This window comes from Lycium barbarum, chromosome 4 (genome assembly GCF_019175385.1).
Source record: "Lycium barbarum isolate Lr01 chromosome 4, ASM1917538v2, whole genome shotgun sequence".
In the NCBI taxonomy this organism is placed as follows: domain Eukaryota; kingdom Viridiplantae; phylum Streptophyta; class Magnoliopsida; order Solanales; family Solanaceae; genus Lycium; species Lycium barbarum.
The window spans coordinates 1,767,992-1,787,344 of record NC_083340.1 but is presented as its reverse complement, the minus strand read 5'-3'; the positions used below and the strand labels follow the sequence as shown (position 1 = coordinate 1,787,344).

The 19,353-nt window shown below is 38.1% G+C and overlaps 1 protein-coding gene across 15 annotated transcripts; it reads left to right on the top strand.

The window, feature by feature from the left end:
- The first annotated feature begins 2,382 nt into the window (after nt 1–2,382).
- LOC132634786 (F-box protein At2g26160-like) lies at nt 2,383–19,011 on the top strand. Of its 15 annotated transcripts, XR_009580334.1 has the most exons (6): nt 3,750–3,978; nt 4,577–4,638; nt 15,087–16,258; nt 17,985–18,062; nt 18,421–18,533; nt 18,664–19,011. XR_009580334.1 is itself a non-coding variant. In XM_060350862.1 (4 exons), exons 1-3 carry the CDS (start codon nt 3,896–3,898, stop codon nt 16,256–16,258), a joined length of 1,317 nt encoding a protein of 438 aa, XP_060206845.1. In that variant the 5' UTR covers nt 3,750–3,895; the 3' UTR covers nt 18,664–19,011. The 15 variants fall into 15 exon arrangements, 9 of the variants coding, with proteins under 9 accessions (XP_060206853.1, XP_060206851.1, XP_060206852.1 ...); XR_009580332.1 differs by lacking the exon at nt 17,985–18,062; XR_009580333.1 differs by having other exon boundaries at nt 18,421–19,011.
- Nucleotides 19,012–19,353: the final 342 nt, after the last annotated feature.

The window sequence follows — 19,353 nt, the reverse complement described above, 5'->3', positions numbered from 1 at the left end:
TAATTCCTCTGAGAAAGGGGGCTTCTTGCAATAACTTGTATTGGGGGATTCAAGGAGCGCTATGCAAATTAGTTTGAGACAGAGACATAGTTTTTGTTGTTTCACTAAATGAATGTTGATAAGCATGTGCTCCAATAAACTGAATTGCCAGCGACACATAATTAGGAACTTATCGAAGATCATAATGCTACAGCCTACAACTCCTTTTCTTTCCTTCACATCAGAGTATACCGGGGGAAGGAAATTATTCTTACTTAAACTATATAATGATACTACTACAAGCAAGTACATTAATACTTTAAGCGGTTGAGTGAACGACTGTCTGTGTTTATTCTTTTACGATAATTAATATAGGAGCGTCTAAGTGGAGAAAATGACAAAAATGGTTCCTTATATTTCGGGTGGGTTCAAAATAATTCCTAAAGTATTGTTCTAAACAGTTTGTCATTTAAGCTTGTAAAAAGTGATACATTTTTCTCTCATCAAATACTTTAAAAAGCTTGTCAGTTAGATTTGACGGAAATTTGAAAAAGAAAAAGATTTAGCGGAACTCAATTTTGGAGATATAACTTTTACAGTTTTTGCTATTTTGGTCTATTTCTAAAGTCCGGTATAATTTTTTTACATGTAATTTCTGCTATATTTGGTCTATGTCTTTGTGTCTAATACTTAAATGATTGTTTTGGGTACGTCGTGAAATATTTCTGAAAGACAAGAATTAAATAATTTTCTGTGGTGGAACAAATATCTCCCATCTCCCCACATTGAATAGATTTATTTTTTCCAAAGAGGAATGTTGTTATGTTGTTTTGAAGAGTGCACTTGTTTATGTTTGTTCACAAAACCAAGGCAAAATTTCAAATTAGATGGCTATGGATGTTCAAAATTTCAAAAAAACGTACCACATCCATTTCTCAAAAGTTCAAAATTGTTTGTTTACAAAACCAAGGCAAATCTATGACACCCAGTAGTCGATCTTCGTTCCTCATTTGCATAGCCATTGGACAATACCACTACGGGCAATTCCGGGAATTGCCCTTCTTTTGGGGTGGTCTTTAAATTTTGCTCCCCATATTTATGGTCTTTAAATTTTGCCTTTCGGTTAAAACCCATAGGTTCCGGGTTCAAACCCCCGCTCAGTTGAAAAATTTAAAATAATTCGCAAGGCAGAGTTTGGATTTCGCTATGCCCCCTCCGGCAGACTTTGCCTTGAGGTATATATATATATATATATATATATATGTTACTTTTCAAGTTAAACTTTTAGTTAAGCCTTAACTAAAAGTGTGCCCCCATGACATAACTAAAAGTCTGCCCCATAAGGCGGAACTTTTCCTTAAGGCATAACTAAAAGTTTACCTTATAAGGCAAAGTCTGTGCCTTAAGGAAAAATTCTTGCCCTATAGGCATACTTTTGGTTATGCCTTAACTAAAAGTCTGTCCTATAAGGCATAACTAAATTATGCCTTAAGAAAAAGTTCTGCCTTATGAGGCAAACTTTTAGTTATGCCGGATCCGGCATAACTTTAGTTTTTCCTTAAGGATTGTATGCCGGATCCAGCATACACTCCCCCAGCCCTGTTTTGCGAAATTATTTTTTTATTTTATGCCTGAGCGGGGGTTCGAACCCAGAACCTCATGTATTTATCCACCTTTCCAAACGAAGGGCAAAACTTAAATACCACAAATATGAGGAGTAAAATTTAAAGACCACAAATATGAGGGGCAAAATTTAAAAACCACCTTAAAAGAATGCTCACATTTGACAAACTTAAAAGGATCAAAAGTGTTCAAAGCGTACTTTAAAAATTATCTTGAACCTACTCCCAAACACGAGGGACCATTTTTGTCATTTTCCCCCATCTAATGCCTTATAAATAACGGAAAAGGATAAAAAAATGTCCTTAAACTATGTGAAATTGAACAAAAATGTCCTCCGTTTATAGTTTGGTCTGAAAATATCCTTAAACTATACGAAATTGAACAAAAATACCCCTATCATAACTTTACTGGGTCAAAAATGCCTTTTTCCTAATAAATTTTTTGTTTCTTTTCTTTTAAACACATTCTTTATATAAAAATATTATTTTTGGAGAAATCTTTTCTTGTTTCTTTTCTTCTATCCCTTTAACTAATAAAAAAGTGGGAAGTATTTTTTTCTTCTTACTCTCGTTTTATCAATTAAAATGAAATTAGGCCATGTACTCCTTAATTAAAGATTAAATCCTTAATTAAGGGTAAACAGAGACAAGAAATATTATACGAGGACTACAAAACTATCCAATATACAGTAAGTAAAATAGTAATACGGAAGATTCCTCTCTCTCTCTCTAAACTCACGTGACTGACCATTATATATACTCCACTATCTTTTAAACTGCTACAATTCTCCATTTTGTTTGTGAGTTTTTGTCTCAACAAAATCAAGGCCCCTTTTTACTGAGACTTGTCCCGAAAAAACGGTCAGAGTTTTGTTTTCCTTTCTTATTGTGTATTTACCTCAATTTATTTATTTTATAATAGATATCTGCTTTGAAGTTCAGAACTGTAACTTAAATTCAGAAATAGCTGGTGGGTATATAATACACGTGTTATTTATTAAGAAAAACTTTGTCGTGTGCCTTTTTTTTTTTTTTTTTGTCTCACAATTTAGTGCATCCGAATCTTACCCTTTTGAGTCCCTCAAGTTGTGAGACAGAAAGGTGTCTCAACGCATTTTGTGTGATTGACAAAATAAATTTTTTCCATATATTAATGTTTGCATAACGTGTATAAACAGTGTGAAAAATCCTAAACTGAAATTCCTGCCAAACTCTCTTTACAGATATGCCTGATTGGTCGGAGCTTCAACATGATCCACTGGTTCTAATAGTAAGGCGCTTAAATTTGATTGAAGACTACCTTAATTTCGGCACTGTATGCAAATCGTGGCGCTCTGTGGCGACCAAGGGCAACTTTAACAGTAACTTGCCTAGGATACCATGGTTGATGCTAGCCGAGGAAGAGGAGGATAACACTTGTAGGAGTTTCTTCAGTCTCTATAATGGCATGATTTTGAAGAAACGGATTCCTAAAGCGAGTGGAAAACGATGTATGGAGTCTATGGGATGGCTTATCACAGTTGGAAAAGATGAGGGTGAAATCAGTCTGTTACATCCCTTCTCCGGTGTTCAAATCCAATTGCCCCATCAAAATACCACTGAACATTATGAATTTAACCAGACTCCGGTTCCATGGACCTTTGTAGAAAAAGCAGTTCTGTCAGGCAATCCTTGTCATACATCTGATTATGTTCTCATGGTCATTGAGGGACACTACCAGTTCCTCAGTTTCTGGAGACCAGGAGATTTGTTATGGACCAGGATTAGGAAACCAATCAATTTCCGACATATTAGTGATGTGGTATACTTCAGTGGTCACTTTTATGTGGTGGATTATAGCGGCTGCGTCCAAGTTTGTGATGTCTCTGGCTCTGAACCCTCTAAAAGTTATATCATAGCGCAGGTAGCACCATGGCTTGATGGTAAGTATTACATCCTAGAATCACTAGGATCATTATTTGTAGTTTCGCAAGATGGTGTTAATATAAGGTATGTCAAAGATGATCGCGAAAGGTTCTCCCCATGTGAAGATGATGAGAAGAAGACATCGTATACGTACGGGACAAGAAATTTTCTAGTTTTCCAGATCGATTTAGATGCTTGTAAAGCTACGCCAACCAGGGATTTAGGGGACAGAGCTTTTTTCTTGGGTGCTAATGCTTCTCTTTCAGTCCAAGCTTCTCAATTTCCGGGAATCAAGCCCAATCATATTTATTTTACAGACAATTGTTTAGATGCATACATCCATTTTGAAGAAGGAGGCGGCTTGAACATGGGGGTGTTTAACATAGCAGATGGAAGCATCCAGCCGCATTATGAGGGTGTTTCCCTCAGTCGTGTTTGTCCTCCAATTTGGGTCACACCAACTTTCTGTTAAGTGAGTCCGCCTTTCTTGTCTACTCTATTTTTTTTATGCTATATGTTCTTGTTTTACCCTGAAAGCCCATTGTTTTTTTTTTTTAAACATTTAGTTGGCATTTTACCTTCAGACTTGATTGATGTATCTTTCTTGTTATTCAAATAATTGGACAAAGGGACTCCCATTAGTTGTTACACTTCCTTGGTTCAAGACATGTTGTGTTGGAGTGCATTTTAACATTTAGTTGGCATTTACCTTCATACTTGATTGATGTATCTTTCTTGTTATCAAATAATTGGACAAAGGGATTTCCTTGGTTCAAGACATGTTGTGTTGGAATGCATTACTGCCTCAAAATCTTCTTTGTATATCAGTATTGTCCTTATTCTCAAGTTTCTTACTAGAAAATGCTCAAGGTGTAATAATATTGAGGTGCAGTCACCATTGTGATTGACATACTAAATGAAAAAATAGAAGCAGGCGATGTAACCATCTTCTAGCTATCTATAGAAAAGAAAGAGAGCGTAAGATGCTTCTATTACTCTTACTTCAGTAAACGTGTTTTGAAGTTATCTTTTTTTTTTTTTGATGAAGTAAGATGTTGTCATTGATATAGGGCAACTGGAAGGTGCCATAATACAGAAGCAAAAGCCAGAGGGCTTTTGAAGCAAAAAACATGTTAGTCTCCATTACATTAAAGCTATACTAGTACCATGGAGCTAGTCCTTTGTTTCTTGCTACTATATGTTGTTTCTTGTACTTCGATTATCTTGTTTATCTGTGGTAGCTACTGCTCCCTTTTTTCAGACTGCTCTATTTTGACTTATTCGCTTTCTTTAGTTTCATTGCATTTTGCTTTGAACTGCTTGTGCTTATCTAACCTTTCTCGTTGTGTTTTCTCTTGAGCCGAGGGTCTTTCGGAAACAGCCTCCCTATCTTCCGAGATAGGGGTATGGTCTGCGTACACTTTATCCTCCCCAGACCCCACATTGTGGGATTTCACTGGGTATGTTGTTGTTGTAGTACCATGGAGCTAACAAAGTCCAAAAAACTGTCAATGCTATTAACAGGAGTAAGAAAATTCCAGCTAAACAAAAAAACTAAGCATTTAGCCTTCAGTGAATGTTTTTTTTTGATGAAGTAAGAAGTTTCCATTAAGAAAGGCAAGTGGAAGGTGCCATTTACAAAAGCAAAAGCTTGGGAGCTTTTGGAGCAAAAACAAAAGCTAGTAAGCTTTTGGAGAGGAAACTAAGTTAGACTATGCAAGAACCATGGAGCTAACAAAGTCCAGGTAATTGTCAATGCTATTAACAGGGGAGTGAAAGCTCCAACTGAACAAAACTACTAAACATCTAGCTTTTAGAGTATGAAGAGGAGTTGAAATCCCATCAAAACACCTGTGGTTTCTCTCATTCCAAGTAACCCAAAAAATGACGGCAGGAACCATCTTCCAGACCTTTTTGATGGCTTTGTCAACTCTCCACTGATTCCAACTGGTATATGCTTCCTTTATGGACTGCGGCATGGTCCATACTAACCCAAAAATAGCAAAAAACAAGCTCCAGATCTCAGCAGTGACTGGACAATGTAGCAGCAGGTGGTTGACAGTCTCCAAGCTTTTGTGGCAAAAATAGCATCTACTAACTAGAGTTATTTTCCTTCTGCTGAGGTTATCCTGTGTAAGAATAGCTTCCCTGAGGGCACACCATGTGAAGCATGAGACTTTGAGAGGCATCTTTGTCTTCCAAACATGTTTCCATGGCCATTCCTCTAACAGACCGTTCTGAGAGCACAAAAGATTATAGCTTTCTTTGACGGTGAATCTCCTTTGTTTAGAAACTCCCCATAAAATCCTGTCAGGTGTTTGATCATCCATAGTAAATTCCCCAAGTGATGCTAGAAGAGCAATCGCGTCGTTTATCTCCCAGTCATTGAGAATCCTTCTAAGTGTAGGCCTCCAGTTATTATTCTCTCTGTACTCTGCAATAGTAGCCTTCCGATTGATAGCAATTCGGTACAAACCTGGATAGCAATCCTTTAAAGCTGCATTTCCAATCCACCTGTCCTCCCAGAACTTCACATGAAGCCCATTACCAACTTTGTAGGATATAATCTGGAAGAGAACCTGATGGAAGCTGTTGATGTGTTTCCATGGCCCAACACCGTGTGGACATGTGCTCTTCTTTGGACTCCAATGATTTAGGGCTCCATATTTGGCAATGATGATCTTTTTCCAGTAACCCGCTTCAGGTTGTCCATATCTCCACAACCATTTCATCAATAGACTCTGGTTATGCAGCATGAGGTTCCTGATTCCTAGACCTCCAGCAGATTTTGGCTGAGTCACTATTGGCCACTTGACTAGTGAGAACTTGTGGGTTTCACTGCTACCCTCCCAAAGAAATTTCCTTCTAATCCTGTCAAACTGCTTTAGGATAGAGCTTGGCATAGGAAATAAAGACATGATGTAGGTCGGGATGCTGTCTAGAACACTGTTAATCAAAGTCAATCTGCCTCCCATTGAAAGGTGTTGCATCTGCCAGGTAGCAAGCCTTTTTTCCGCTCTTTCTAACACCCCATTCCAGATTTCAATGGATTTAAATTTGGCTCCCAGAGGTAAACCTAAGTAGGTAGTCGGGACTGAGCCAATTTTGCAGTAAAGAACATCTGCTAACTTTTCCAAGTTTTGAACCTCGTTAACAGGATAGATGATGCTTTTTATCATGTTGATATGTAGACTTGACAATGCCTCGAACAACAGAAGTAAAAGGTTGAGGTTGATAACTTGAGATTTTTCCGCACCACAAAAGATCAAAGTATCATCTGCATAAAACAGATGTGAAACATTGATTGAGCTCGTTGGATTTCTGCCCACCTGAAAACCTTGAATCCATTGTAGCTCCTTGGCCCTACCCAGCATCTGTGTAAGGCCTTCCATAGCCAAAATGAAGAGGAAAGGAGAGAGGGGGTCTCCTTGTCTTAGGCCTTTCTCCGGGGAAAAGAAGCCTACAGGACTCCTGTTAACTAGCACCGAGTATTTCACAGTTGAGATACAAAATTTTATCCACCTAAACCACCTATTACCAAAGTTCATTTTTTTGAGGATGTCAATGAGGTATTTCCAGCTCAGTTGATCAAAAGCTTTTTCAATATCTAATTTGCACAATAGTCCTGCTTCACCACTTTTAAGCCTCCAGTCTAGAACTTCATTAGCAATTAAAGAAGCATCTGTTATCTGTTTGTCCTTGAGGAATGCACTTTGCTGCTCTGAAATCAGCTTCCCTGGGACTTTCTTCAATCTTTCGGCCATGGTCTTAGCAACAATCTTGTACACGCTACCAATTAGGCTAATGGGTCTGTAGTCCCTTAGCTCTATTGCCCCTTTCTTTTTAGGGATGAGGGCTATGAAAGATGCATTACAAGATCTCTCCATGTGGCAATTGAGATGAAAATGATTGAGCGCCTCCATTAGATCTGCCTTGATGAAGCTCCATGCCTTTTGAAAAAATGCCATAGTGAAACCATCCGGGGCTGGTGCTTTGTCTGGGGCACATGAATTTAAAGCAGCCAGAACTTCTACTTCCTCAAAAGGTGCTTCCAAACTCTCACTTTCAATTGCTGATAAAGAGGCCACACCTTCAAAATCTGCAGTGGGTCTCCAATGTTCCCTTTCTTTGTAAAACTTCTGGTAGTATTCCAGAATTTCCAGCTTGATCTGGACCTTGTCTTCCACGATGTTTTGCCCCACTAAGAGTCTATCAATGCAATTGTATCTTCTTTGAGAGTTGGCAATTTTCTGGAAAAACTTTGTGTTTTTATCACCCTCCTTAAGCCATGTGCATCTGGATTTTTGCCTCCATGAAATCTCTTCAGCTCTGGATTTTTGCCTCCATGAAATCTCTTCAGCTAAGGCAATCTGATGCAATTCCATTTTTAAGGTAAAAGTTTTTTCCTTTTCATCTGCTGACTGAGGTCTTTGATCAGCAGCTTGATCAAGGTGCTGCAAATCATCTAATGCTTTCCTCCTTCTGGTTTCTAGCTTGCCATACACTTCTCTGTTCCAGACAGATATGTCCTTCTTTAGGGACCTGAGCTTCTGTAAAAGAATAAAATCAGGGGAACCAGTGATAGAGTAAGATTGCCACCATTCTTTTATCATGTCCATGAAACCATCTGCTTTTAGCCACATATTTTCAAATTTGAAATAGGAGGGTGAAGGTTCCCAATCTCCACACTCCAGGATGATAGGTTTGTGATCTGAAATCACCCTTGGCAACGCTAGCTGCTTCACATCTTTAAATGCATCACTCTATTCGTTAGAAAATAAAAATCGATCTATTCTTGATGCTTGAGAATGATTTTCTCCTCTTGACCAAGTATATTGTGCTCCTTCTAGAGGGGGGTCAATTAATCCCAAGTCCAAAATTAAGTTGGAAAATTTACACATTGCCCTGGACCTTGTGGAGCAGTGAAGTCTTTCACTTTCGTACCTACATACATTGAAATCTCCTCTAGTTACCCACTGATCCGACCATAGTCCTCTGACTGCTGATAACTCCTGCCAAAACTCTTTCCTTTCTGGATTAGAATGAGGACCATATACCTCTGTGAAGGCCCATTTGAAGTCTTCAGTTAGACTCTCAAATCTGCAGGTCAGTGAGTATTCCCCAGATTGAGTATCAACACATTGCCACTGCTTTTTGTCCCATAAAATTAACATTCCGCCTTTGCTCCCAATAGCCTTATGTTCAACCCAAGATATCCATCTGCAGCCCCAAATCTCTCTAATTAGAGAGCTGGTCCAATTTTCGATTTTAGTCTCTTGAAGGCAGACAATATCAACTCTCCATTTACGAATCAATGACTCCAAAGTCCTTTTATTTCTGTCGTTTAGCCCCTGCATATTCCAACTCAAGATTTTTATTCTCATCTAGGTTGAGAATTGTGGAACCTACCCCGGCCTCTTCTCACAATTGTCTTGAAGACCCCATTGCAGTTTTTTTAGCTCTGCTTTCCCTTTATTTCTCCCTTTTTTAGGACTGGCAGCTCCCTGTGCCTCCTGTTGTTGTTGAGCCAATAATTGTGCCTTGCGCCTCTCCTCCATCCTTAGAATAATATCAAAGAGGTCATGTTCAAAACCTGTAGCGTTTACTCCGAATAATTTGCAAGCTTTAACCATCGTAATTTTAGTCCACCTTGATGTTTCCACCACTGTTGGCTTGTCCACCACTTGCATGCAAATATCTTCTCGATCATGCCAGGGAAGAGGGAGAAATTCACTAAAAGGAATGTAGTGAAAAATCTGAATCCAAGTCATTCTCAGAGGGGCGAGAAGGTGGCTCCGATTCGTCATCTGCATCGAATTGGGAATAGGATGGTTCCCCCCTTTCTTCCTTGCCCTGAATAGATGATGCTAGAATTTCTTCTGAGAGAAGATCGAAAGAATTATGATGCTCTATGGAATAATCCCTTGGCAAACAGGGATCGTTTTTATTAATAACAGACTTTGCCTTCCAGGTTGGATAATAGTTGGGCCTTTTCCTTTGCTTTCTTTGTTTTGGGCCTTTTGAGTAGTAACCACTTTGATGGCTCAATAAACCTTTTCCTTTAAAACCTTGGTATTTAGGCTGCTGCTTAAGAATAGGTTTTGTAGGGCCAGATGAATTTAAATTTGGTCCCCTTACCTGCTTCTTCACTGGAATTGGGTCCCACAAAGTCCTGTCCCTATCAGCTTTCACGCTACCCAATATTCCTTAGTTTTTCTCTGCCTTCAGTGAATGTGTTGGAGTTGATAGCCCATCAAAACACCTGCGGTTTCTTTCATTCCGCACGACCCAAAAGATGACTGCTGGGATCATTTCCCAGACCTTCTTGATGGTTTTGTCAACTCTCCAAAAAATCCAGCTAGTGTAAGCCTCCTTAATGGTCCGAGGAAGGTTCCAAGATAATCCAAAAATTGATAAGAAGAAATTCCAGATATCAGAGGTGACAGGGCAGTGAAGAAGTAGGTGATTGACACTTTCTAAGCGTTGGTGGCATAGATAGCATCTGTTAACTAGTGGGATTTTCCTTTTGCAGAGGTTGTCCTGAGTTAAGGCTGCTTCCTTAAGAGCTGTCCAGGTGAAGCAGGAGACTTTCAGTGGCATTTTTGTTCTCCAAACATGCTTCCAGGGCCAATCCTCAAGCACACCATTATGAGAGCACAAAACATTGTATCCTTCCTTGACTGTGAAATTCTTTTCCTTTGAACTTCCCCATAAGATTCTGTCTGGCTCCTGATCAGTAAAGATGAAAACCTTCAGTGTGGCTAGGAGAGCAATCAAATCATTGATCTCCCAGTCATTTAGGTTCCTTCTTAGTAAGGGCCTCCAAGTGTTGTCCTCTCTATTTTGAGCAATAGAGGAGTCCTTGTCGCTGGCAATAAGGAATATGGTAGGATAAGAGTCCTTCAGTAATTCATTTCCAATCCACCTATCTTTCCAGAATTTCACATTCAAACCATTGCCCACTTTATAAGATATGTTCTGAAAGAGGGCTTGGTGGAAGCTGCTGATATGTTTCCAGGGGCCAACCCCATGTGGAAATGTGCTATCCTTAGGACTCCAATGATTCTGAGCTCCATATTTGGCAATAATTATCTTTTTACGTGTTTTGAAGTTATCTGTACAAGGTAAAATGAGTTCCACACATAAGGAACAAATATAAGGAAGAAAAGGTATGCCAGATGTTTTGAAGGAAAGTCGGGTAATGTAAAGCAACTTAAATACAGATGTTTATCGATTTTAGCCTTTTGCTGTAATCCACAGGATCTAAAGGAGGTGGATAGTATGTTAGACTTCATTGGCTTCTTTCAAGTTTAGGACTGTCATAGATGTCCTTCTTCTTTTTGTATTTGTTCAGAAGGATTGTTGATTCTTGTACTGCCTGACTAGCCTCGTGCTAAGTTTCCTTTTTTAGTTTTCAATATACTAGTTACTTACCTTCTCAAAAAAAATGATAGAGGTGCTTGAAACTGCCATTCTGCTGGTACTAGTATCATTGTTAGCTTCTCTTGCTTGGAACAGTAGAAAGCAATAAGGCAATAAATAGGATTCTTGATGGACCTCTGCATCATCTTCTTGAGGTCATGCTTTGAAAATTACCAACCTTAATCCTAGAGACCGATGCTTCATCAAAATTTGGCCTTGTAAGCAATTGCATGTCTCCCTTTCCCAACCAATTCATCTGGAGCTTAAAGTAAATTTTGAATCTCATTTTGTTGGCCAGGAAACATTATTCATTGTGCTTTCCGGAGATGTTATTTGAGCTTCATACTTCTCAAAGTCCTGTAATACAGGATTGTGTTTTTTCATTCAGTCACCCCCTAGTATCATGTCTGAAGCTCCTAAGTTGATAAGCTTGACACAGTCTTCAAACTCAATCCCATGTATTCTCCATTTCAAACTGAGACATATGTGATTACTCATAACCTGATTGCCATCTACTACAGTCACTTTCATTGGGTTAGCTTGTCTAATCACACTTCCCATCTTCTTAGCAGTCTTCATATCCAAGAAACTATGTGTACGACCGGAGTCTAACAGTACACTTACCATTTGTTTCTTGACTTCTCCTATAAGACTGATAGTATTAGGAAACTCAGTTCCTGACAATGCATGCGAACTAATAGCTTCTTCGACAATCTCTGATTCATTGAAGATTATGGGTTCCTCATCATCTATTGCTACAATTTCCTCCTCTGGTTCTTCCTTTTGTTGATCCTCAGCTGCAGAAATACCATTGAGTTGCTTATTTTTGTACTGATGACCATAGATATATGTATCACCACATGTGTAACACAAGCCTTGCCTTCTTTGTGACTCCAACAACTTATTGTTGCTTCCTCCAGACTGAACATTCCTGTTATTCGCATTGTAAGATGGAGCACTGGATTGCCCTGTGCTCTTACTCCATGTTAATCTGCTCTTCTTGTTAGCTATTTCCAAAACCTTCTCGTGGTGTCTAGCCTTGTCTACAGCTTGACTCAAGGTGTAATGGTCAAGCATCTTCACTGTGTGTCTGATGCCATCTTTCAAACCTTCCACAAAGAAACCCAAGAAAAATTCTTCAGGAATAGTGGGATACCTTATAAGCACCCATGCTTTGGGGTCCTCAAACCTCTCTAAGTATTCGTTAACTGATCCCTTTTGTTCCACTCTCTTAAACTCCCCCAAAAGATTTGAGTATGCTGTTGGTTCCCCCTGCAAACCTCTCGCACAACTCCTCAGTAAACTCAGACCATTCAACATTTCCCTTATTCAAGTGGTAAGAAAAATACCATGCTTCTGCCCTTCCATTCAAATGCAGGACTGCCATTTTCAACTTCTCTTGAGGATCTATCACATTATTGTAGTGAAAGTACTCTTACATTTTCTCAACCATGCTTGAGGATCTCCATCCTCAAAATATGGAAACTCCACGTTATGACTGAATTGATTAACATGATTTCTTGCTACAGGTGCAACCATTTGATTTTTCCTGTTCCTGTTGCCAAGAGTGCCAGATCCACTCGTTTCCCAGCAGTTGTTTGAGCTTGAACCCTAGGTGGACTGCCCAGTATCCCATCATGAACTGTCATGAATCTCATCATATCCAGCTTCTTTCCTAGGTCATAAATTTTCATATCGTTTGCTTCAGATTTGCGACCTGCTTCAACTATATGATTTTGTAACTGTGTTTCTAATTTCTTCACATTTTCTCCATGGATTTCGATCTAGTTTCTATAATAGTCATATTTTTGTAGGCCAGGATTAGGCTCTGATACCCATTGTGATGTTCTTAACTGAAATTAGAGAATCTGGCGCGAAAAAAGTGGAATTATTTGCTAAATTGGATCAATACAACACTGTCACAGTCGATACAATGAAGAAATGCTTAAGTACAACAATGGAAACAGAAATGAACTAATTCGCCGTTGATGAACTCGAGATGACCTTGAATTCCTGAAAGAATGGAGAAGGAAGGAGGAGTGAGAGTGAGATCGAGAAGAAGAGAGGAGAAGAGAAGAGAAGAGAAGAGAAGAGAGAAACGATATTTTGGAAGTTAGAAAATTGTACCAGATTTGCAATAACCGCCTCAGTCCATGTGTTAGTGTATTTAACCACCTTTCGACAACCCGCTGTCATTATTAATCCCCCACCGTAGGATTTATTTAGCTCCCTTCTAATCTGAGCCGTTGGATTGTGATCCACGTGAGGCCCATTATTGAACACGTGACTCCCCTAATTCCCCCAAATACACCTCAAATCTCTAATTCGTACTCAATTCCCAAATTGTCAAACCCTTATACAGTTTTGAAGTTGTTTCTTTCAAGGGCTCGAAGTCCAAGTGGGAATTGATTTATTACAAGGTAAAATGAGTTTTCTGTCTAGTGTTTACAATAAATGATGTGTTGATAAGGAAACTGCTCCATTATTGTCGTTTAACTTTTGTTTGAAGTGATGATATCCGCGCTTGTATGGTTTTCCTTAGTTTGTTTTCTTGTAAATTCAACTAGTGAAAATAGTATAGTTCATCAATGATTTTGACATGGTAATGCATTATAAATTGAGATATCTCTTTATGGGCGTCTGTTTAGGATGCTGTCTGTTTGTAAGTTGAAGAATAAGAGGTCCGGTAGTTGAAGAATTAGCTGAGATTCTTGATATTTTTATGAAATTTTGCACCAAAAAATAGACGGTACAAAGTTTAGCCCATGAAAGCTTTCAAGCTTTGTCTTGGTAACGATATCATCTTGCACTTCCAAATGAGCGAGGAGAGTCTATAAGCATAAAGTAGAGGCAGGCAAGAAAGAGAAGATCTCAGTCTATTTTCTATATAATAATATCATTTTTAGCCAAAAAAGGATCTCAACTTACCTAACTTTAAACCTTTTTTTCTTTCCCAAAAATATAATAATAGTATTTCATTATAGGTATTTATTCCCCTTCGTTGCGCAAATCAAGAAGGTAATATGTATAAGTTGTCATATATTGGATGTGTCAAAAATGGCTCATAAGTGATTTCTTTCCATCTACTTATGAGCAGAGAAATTTGATTATTATTTTTGTAGGTAGAGTTATCTGATACTTGTGCTGGCAAGGGAAACAAGTACCCGTGGATATTTGAGGGGTAAATACCATATGCATCAAATGCTTACACTAAATCAATTCAACATACCATGATTAAGTGACATGTAAAATATACATTAATTAACTAAGGTTAAGTGATAGTTAACTATATTCAAATACGTCATGTGTCCATTGGTTCGATGTAAATACTTGATGTGTGTAAAGTTTTACCATATTTGAAGTGTTTGCAAATTTGATCAAGCACCATCATTATTATAAAGAAGATATTTTTCTCTCTTTTGTGGTGTTGTGGTTGATAGTCCCGTGCGTAATTTGTTACACTGAACTGGATTTGGTATGACTATCTGAAATAGTATGACATTTGTATCTTATTTTACAGAAAAAATAAATTGTAAAATGCTTCACGTCGGACCACAGTTGAAGTCAAAAAAATTGAGAAAACTGAAAAACCCGACTTTAATTAATTTGTTTTGATTTATATAGAGAAAAAAATTGACACGATTAATTTGATTTGGTAAAAACCTGATATACATACACCTGTACTCCCAACAATAACATATACTGTAAGTGAATCTTTTGACCAAAAGTGCACAAATTAGGCGGAGATTCTGCACTTCACTCTCTTTCTAAAAGTGCACAAAAATGAAAAGATCTGATTGATTTTATTTTGCTGATTGATGCTCTTTCTGAAAAAGGTGAGTTCATCACCTTCAATATGAGATTATGAAGTTTTTGAAAATTTCAAGTGTTTCGCACATGCTGTCTTGTGTATGGCTATGCATATTTGAATGTTAGAAAATAAATAAACCCTTCTTTTATGGATTCAATGTCTTCATCTAGTTGTTTGCTTCTAGACTGATATGTGTTTACTGGATGACTATTTTTGTCTAACTGTGTGCTTCTTCGTGTTCTCTCTTTATCTCGTTTATCTACTTCGCCTTAGATCTGTGTTTAAAATTTATGAATGTAACCTCACTCAAAGTGAAATTCCTGCCAAACTCATTACAGAATTTATAGGGAAAATGGCGAAACTGCGAGAGATGCCTGATTGGTCGGAACTTCAACATGAACTGCTGATTCTAATAGTTAGACGCATAAGTTTGATTGAAGACTACCTTAATTTCGGGACTGCCTGCAAATCGTGGCACTCTGTGGCCACCAAGGACAATTTTAACAGTGACCTGCCAAGGGTTCCATGGCTAATGCTAGCTGAGGAAAAGGATGATAACACCTGTAGGAAATTCTTCAGTCTCTGTAATGGCATGATTTTGAAGAAGCAGATTCCTAAAGCGAGTGGAAAACGATGTATGGAGTCTGTGGGATGGCTTATCACAGTCGGGAAAGACGAGGGTGAAATTAGTCTGCTACACCCTTTCTCCGGTGCTCAAATACAATTGCCGCATCAAAACACCACCGAACATTATGAAATCATCAAGACTAAGGAGCCGTGGACCTTTATCAAGAAAGCAGTTCTGTCAGCCAATCCTTCTCATATATCTGACTATGTTCTCGTGGTCATTGAGGGAAACATCGGGCTCCTTAGTTTTTGGAGACCAGGAGATTTGTTATGGACCAGGATTAAGAAACCGATTTATTTCCGACATAGTAGTGATGTGGTATACTTTAGGGGTCACTTTTATGTGGTCGATTATAGCGGCTGTGTCCGAGTTTGTGATGTTGCTGGCTCTGAACCCACTAAAAGTTATATCACAGCGCAGGTAACACCATGGCTTGATGGTAAGTATTACATCCTAGAATCACTAGGATCATTATTTGTAGTTTTGCAAGATGGTGTTAATATAAGGTACGTCAAAGATGATGGCAAAAGATTCTCCCCATGTGAAGATGATGAGAAGAAGACATCGTACACGTACAGGACAAGAAATTTTCTAGTTTTCCAGATCGATTTAGATGCTTGTAGAGCTACGCCAACCAGGGATTCAGGGGACAGAGCTTTTTTCCTGGGTGCTAATGCTTCTCTTTCAGTCCAAGCTTCTCAATTTCCGGGAATCAAGCCCAATCATATTTATTTTACAGATAATTGTTTAGATGCATACATCCATTTTGAAGGAGGCGGCTTGAACATGGGGGTGTTTAACATAGCAGATGGAAGCATCCAGCCGCATTATGAGGGTGTTTCCCTCAGTCGTGTTTGTCCTCCAATTTGGGTCACACCAACTTTCTGTTAAGTGAGTCCGCCTTTCTTGTTTACTCTATTTTTTTAATGCTATATGTTCTTGTTTTACCTGAAAGCCCATTGCTTTTTTTTTTTAAACATTTAGTTGGCATTTACCTTCAGACTTGATTGATGTATCTTTCTTGTTATTCAAATAATTGGACAAAGGTACTCCCATTAGTTGTTACACTTCCTTGGTTCAAGACATGTTGTGTTGGAATGCCTCGAAATCTTCTTTGTATATCAGTCTTGTCCTTATTCTCAAATTTCTTACTAGAAAATGCTCAAGGTCTAATAATATTGAGGTGCAGTCACCATTTTGATTGACATACTAAATGAAAAAAAAGAAGTAGGCTATGTAACCATCTTCTAGCTGTGTTCAGAAAAGAAAGAGAGCGTAAGATGCTTCTATTACTCTTACTTCAGTAAACGTGTTTTCAAGTTATCTGTACAAGGTAAAGTGAGTTCCACAAATAAAGAACAAATATATGGAAGAAAGAAATGCCAGATGTTTTGAAGGAAAGTCAGGTAATGTGAAGCAACTTAAATGCAGATGTTTATCGCTGTTAGCCTTTTGCTGTAATCTACAGGATCTAAAGGAGGTAGATAGTATGTTAGACTTCATTGACTTCTTTCAAGTTTAGGACTATCATAGATATCCTTCTTCTCTTTGTATTTGTTCAGAAGGATTGTCGATTCTTGTACTGCCTGACCAGCTTCGTGCTAAGTTTCCTTTTTTAGTTTTCAATGTACTAGTTACTTAACTTCTCAAAAAAATTGATGGAGGTGCTTAAAACTGCCATTCTGCTGGTACTAGTATAATTGTTAGCTTCTCTTGCTTGGAACAGTATAAAGCAATAAGGCAATAAATAAGATTCTTGATGTACGTCTGCATTATCTTCTTGAGATCATCCTTTGAAAATTACCAACCTTAATCCTGGAGACCTATGTTTCATCAAATTTGGCCTTTGTAAGCAATTGCACGTCTCCCTTTCCCAACCAATTCATCTGGAGCTTAAAGTAAATCCTTGAATCTCATTTTTTTGGCCAAGAAACATTATTCATTGTGCTTTCCGGATATGTTAATGAATACTCTGAACTGGACTCACTAGCAAATCTGATGGTCTTGTTTCATGCTTATATTCTTTATTTGAACATTGTTGCTCTTTTTCTCCTTGTTGCCCTTAAAAGCATCTATGCAAGAATTATGATAATCAGTCCAAAAATAGCATAAAATAAGATAGAAACTGGAGGAGGGGGTAGCAGTAGCGGAACGTGTCCTTGCCAATGGGCCTCTACGTAGTCCTTGATTACCCAAAGAACTGCTGTAAGTAAAACTGAAATCGCCAGGAACTGAACTACTGAAATTATTGTAGGTGACATTGAATTCTGCCAGCTTAGCTTGGTCTTTCTCATCCAAAAAAATAGCCAACCTGAGATTTTTTGATTTGTTACTGTATAGTATCTCTACAACATTCCTCCTCCATCACTTTTTTTTTCTTTCCAATATCATCCTAAAAGGAACTTGAACATGATGGCGATTTGTATACTAAAATCCAAATTTATACCACAATTCTGGCATGAGGAAAAGCTTCGTGGGGGTAAAAGTCACTCAAAAAAGCAGATGACTGAAGGATTTGTCAAAGAAAATGTAATTTGCCTAACTATTTCTTTAGGAAGCATAAAATGAATATTTTTAGTAGATATGTAAATAAATTCTCTTTTTTGAAAATAATCAGGTACTTTCTGATGTCTCATTGGATTACATGGAAGACCCTTAGGAGGATCAACATGCTGTTGATGTTGTTGCCTAACTTGTAGGATTTTATCCTTTATTTTATTTTCTTGTAAATTCTCTGTTAACCCTCTGCACATGGCCCCAGTGGCATCTATGAACTAAGTCCTGTCCTACCTCATTGTACTCGTTAAGTCACAGTACTTAGTACTAACAGGCTAGCAAATATTTATGTAAATGTACTTAGTATAAATCTTGTCTATCATATTTTGTTTTGTTTGGAACAAGTACTCCATTATTTGGTTAACTACGTAAAGATTTAGGCTGTTTGCATGTGTCTTGTCAGCAATTTTACATGTTTAACTCCCCATGAACATGAGGAGTTTGTAAACTGGAATTTCTAGCATGTAATTTGAGTAAATCCACGAATCTGAAATTAGGATATGGGGAAGGTGACCGAGCTTGCAAACTGAGATTTGTTGTCGCCTGTGGATGAAGGAGATGCAAAAGTAGAACCAAACTTCTCCATGTTGCAGTGGTTACTGTTTAACTGGTATCTAAACGAATATTGGATGAGCAATATCGTCTTTATCCCTCAACCCTTACTATTACTCTTTAACTGGTATACGCCATTTATTCATATAGATTTTGGCCGTTTGTTTACCTTCACATTTCCTTGACAGGCATCCTTGGATCCATCGAAGCTAGTTACATCTGCTGATGTTCATAAGATATTTGAGAATCTTGCCCAGAAGCGCAGGCGCATGACTATTTTGTTCAAGAATGTAGCTTCATTTGCAGCTATACATCTAGTGTAGATAGTTGTGCAGCTGAAGACTAAAGCATGTACTAGTATTTTAACTGATCTATGTACAGGGGGGGAATTGTTAATGTTGCTCTACTACTATCTAACTTTAGCTTATCGTATTATGTTAGCTATAGTGAGACAATGGGATCATGTTACTGTTAACCTCAAAGTACTCCTCTGGGTTAGAAAGTATTTGTCCGATCAAGATTTCGCGTTCTTCTTATGTCCGCTTTACAATTAGAAGGTCCATGTTCTAGCTTCAAGAATCGGGTTTCTTGAAGTAACTTCTATCGCAAATGGGCATTGTTCAAGGTAATGATAATGAAGTGGGCAGAAATGGAGCGTTATGCAAATTAGTTTGAGATTGAGACGTAGTTTTTGTTGTTTAACTGAATGAAGGAGATGCAAAAGTAGAACCAAACTTCTCAATGTTGCACTGGTTACTGTTTAACTGGTATCTAAACGAATATTGGATGAGCAATATCGTCTTTATCCCTCAACCCTACAAGCAATCTTAATGCAATGAATTTAACGGGGAAGGAGAGGTAGAAAAACAAACATTCTC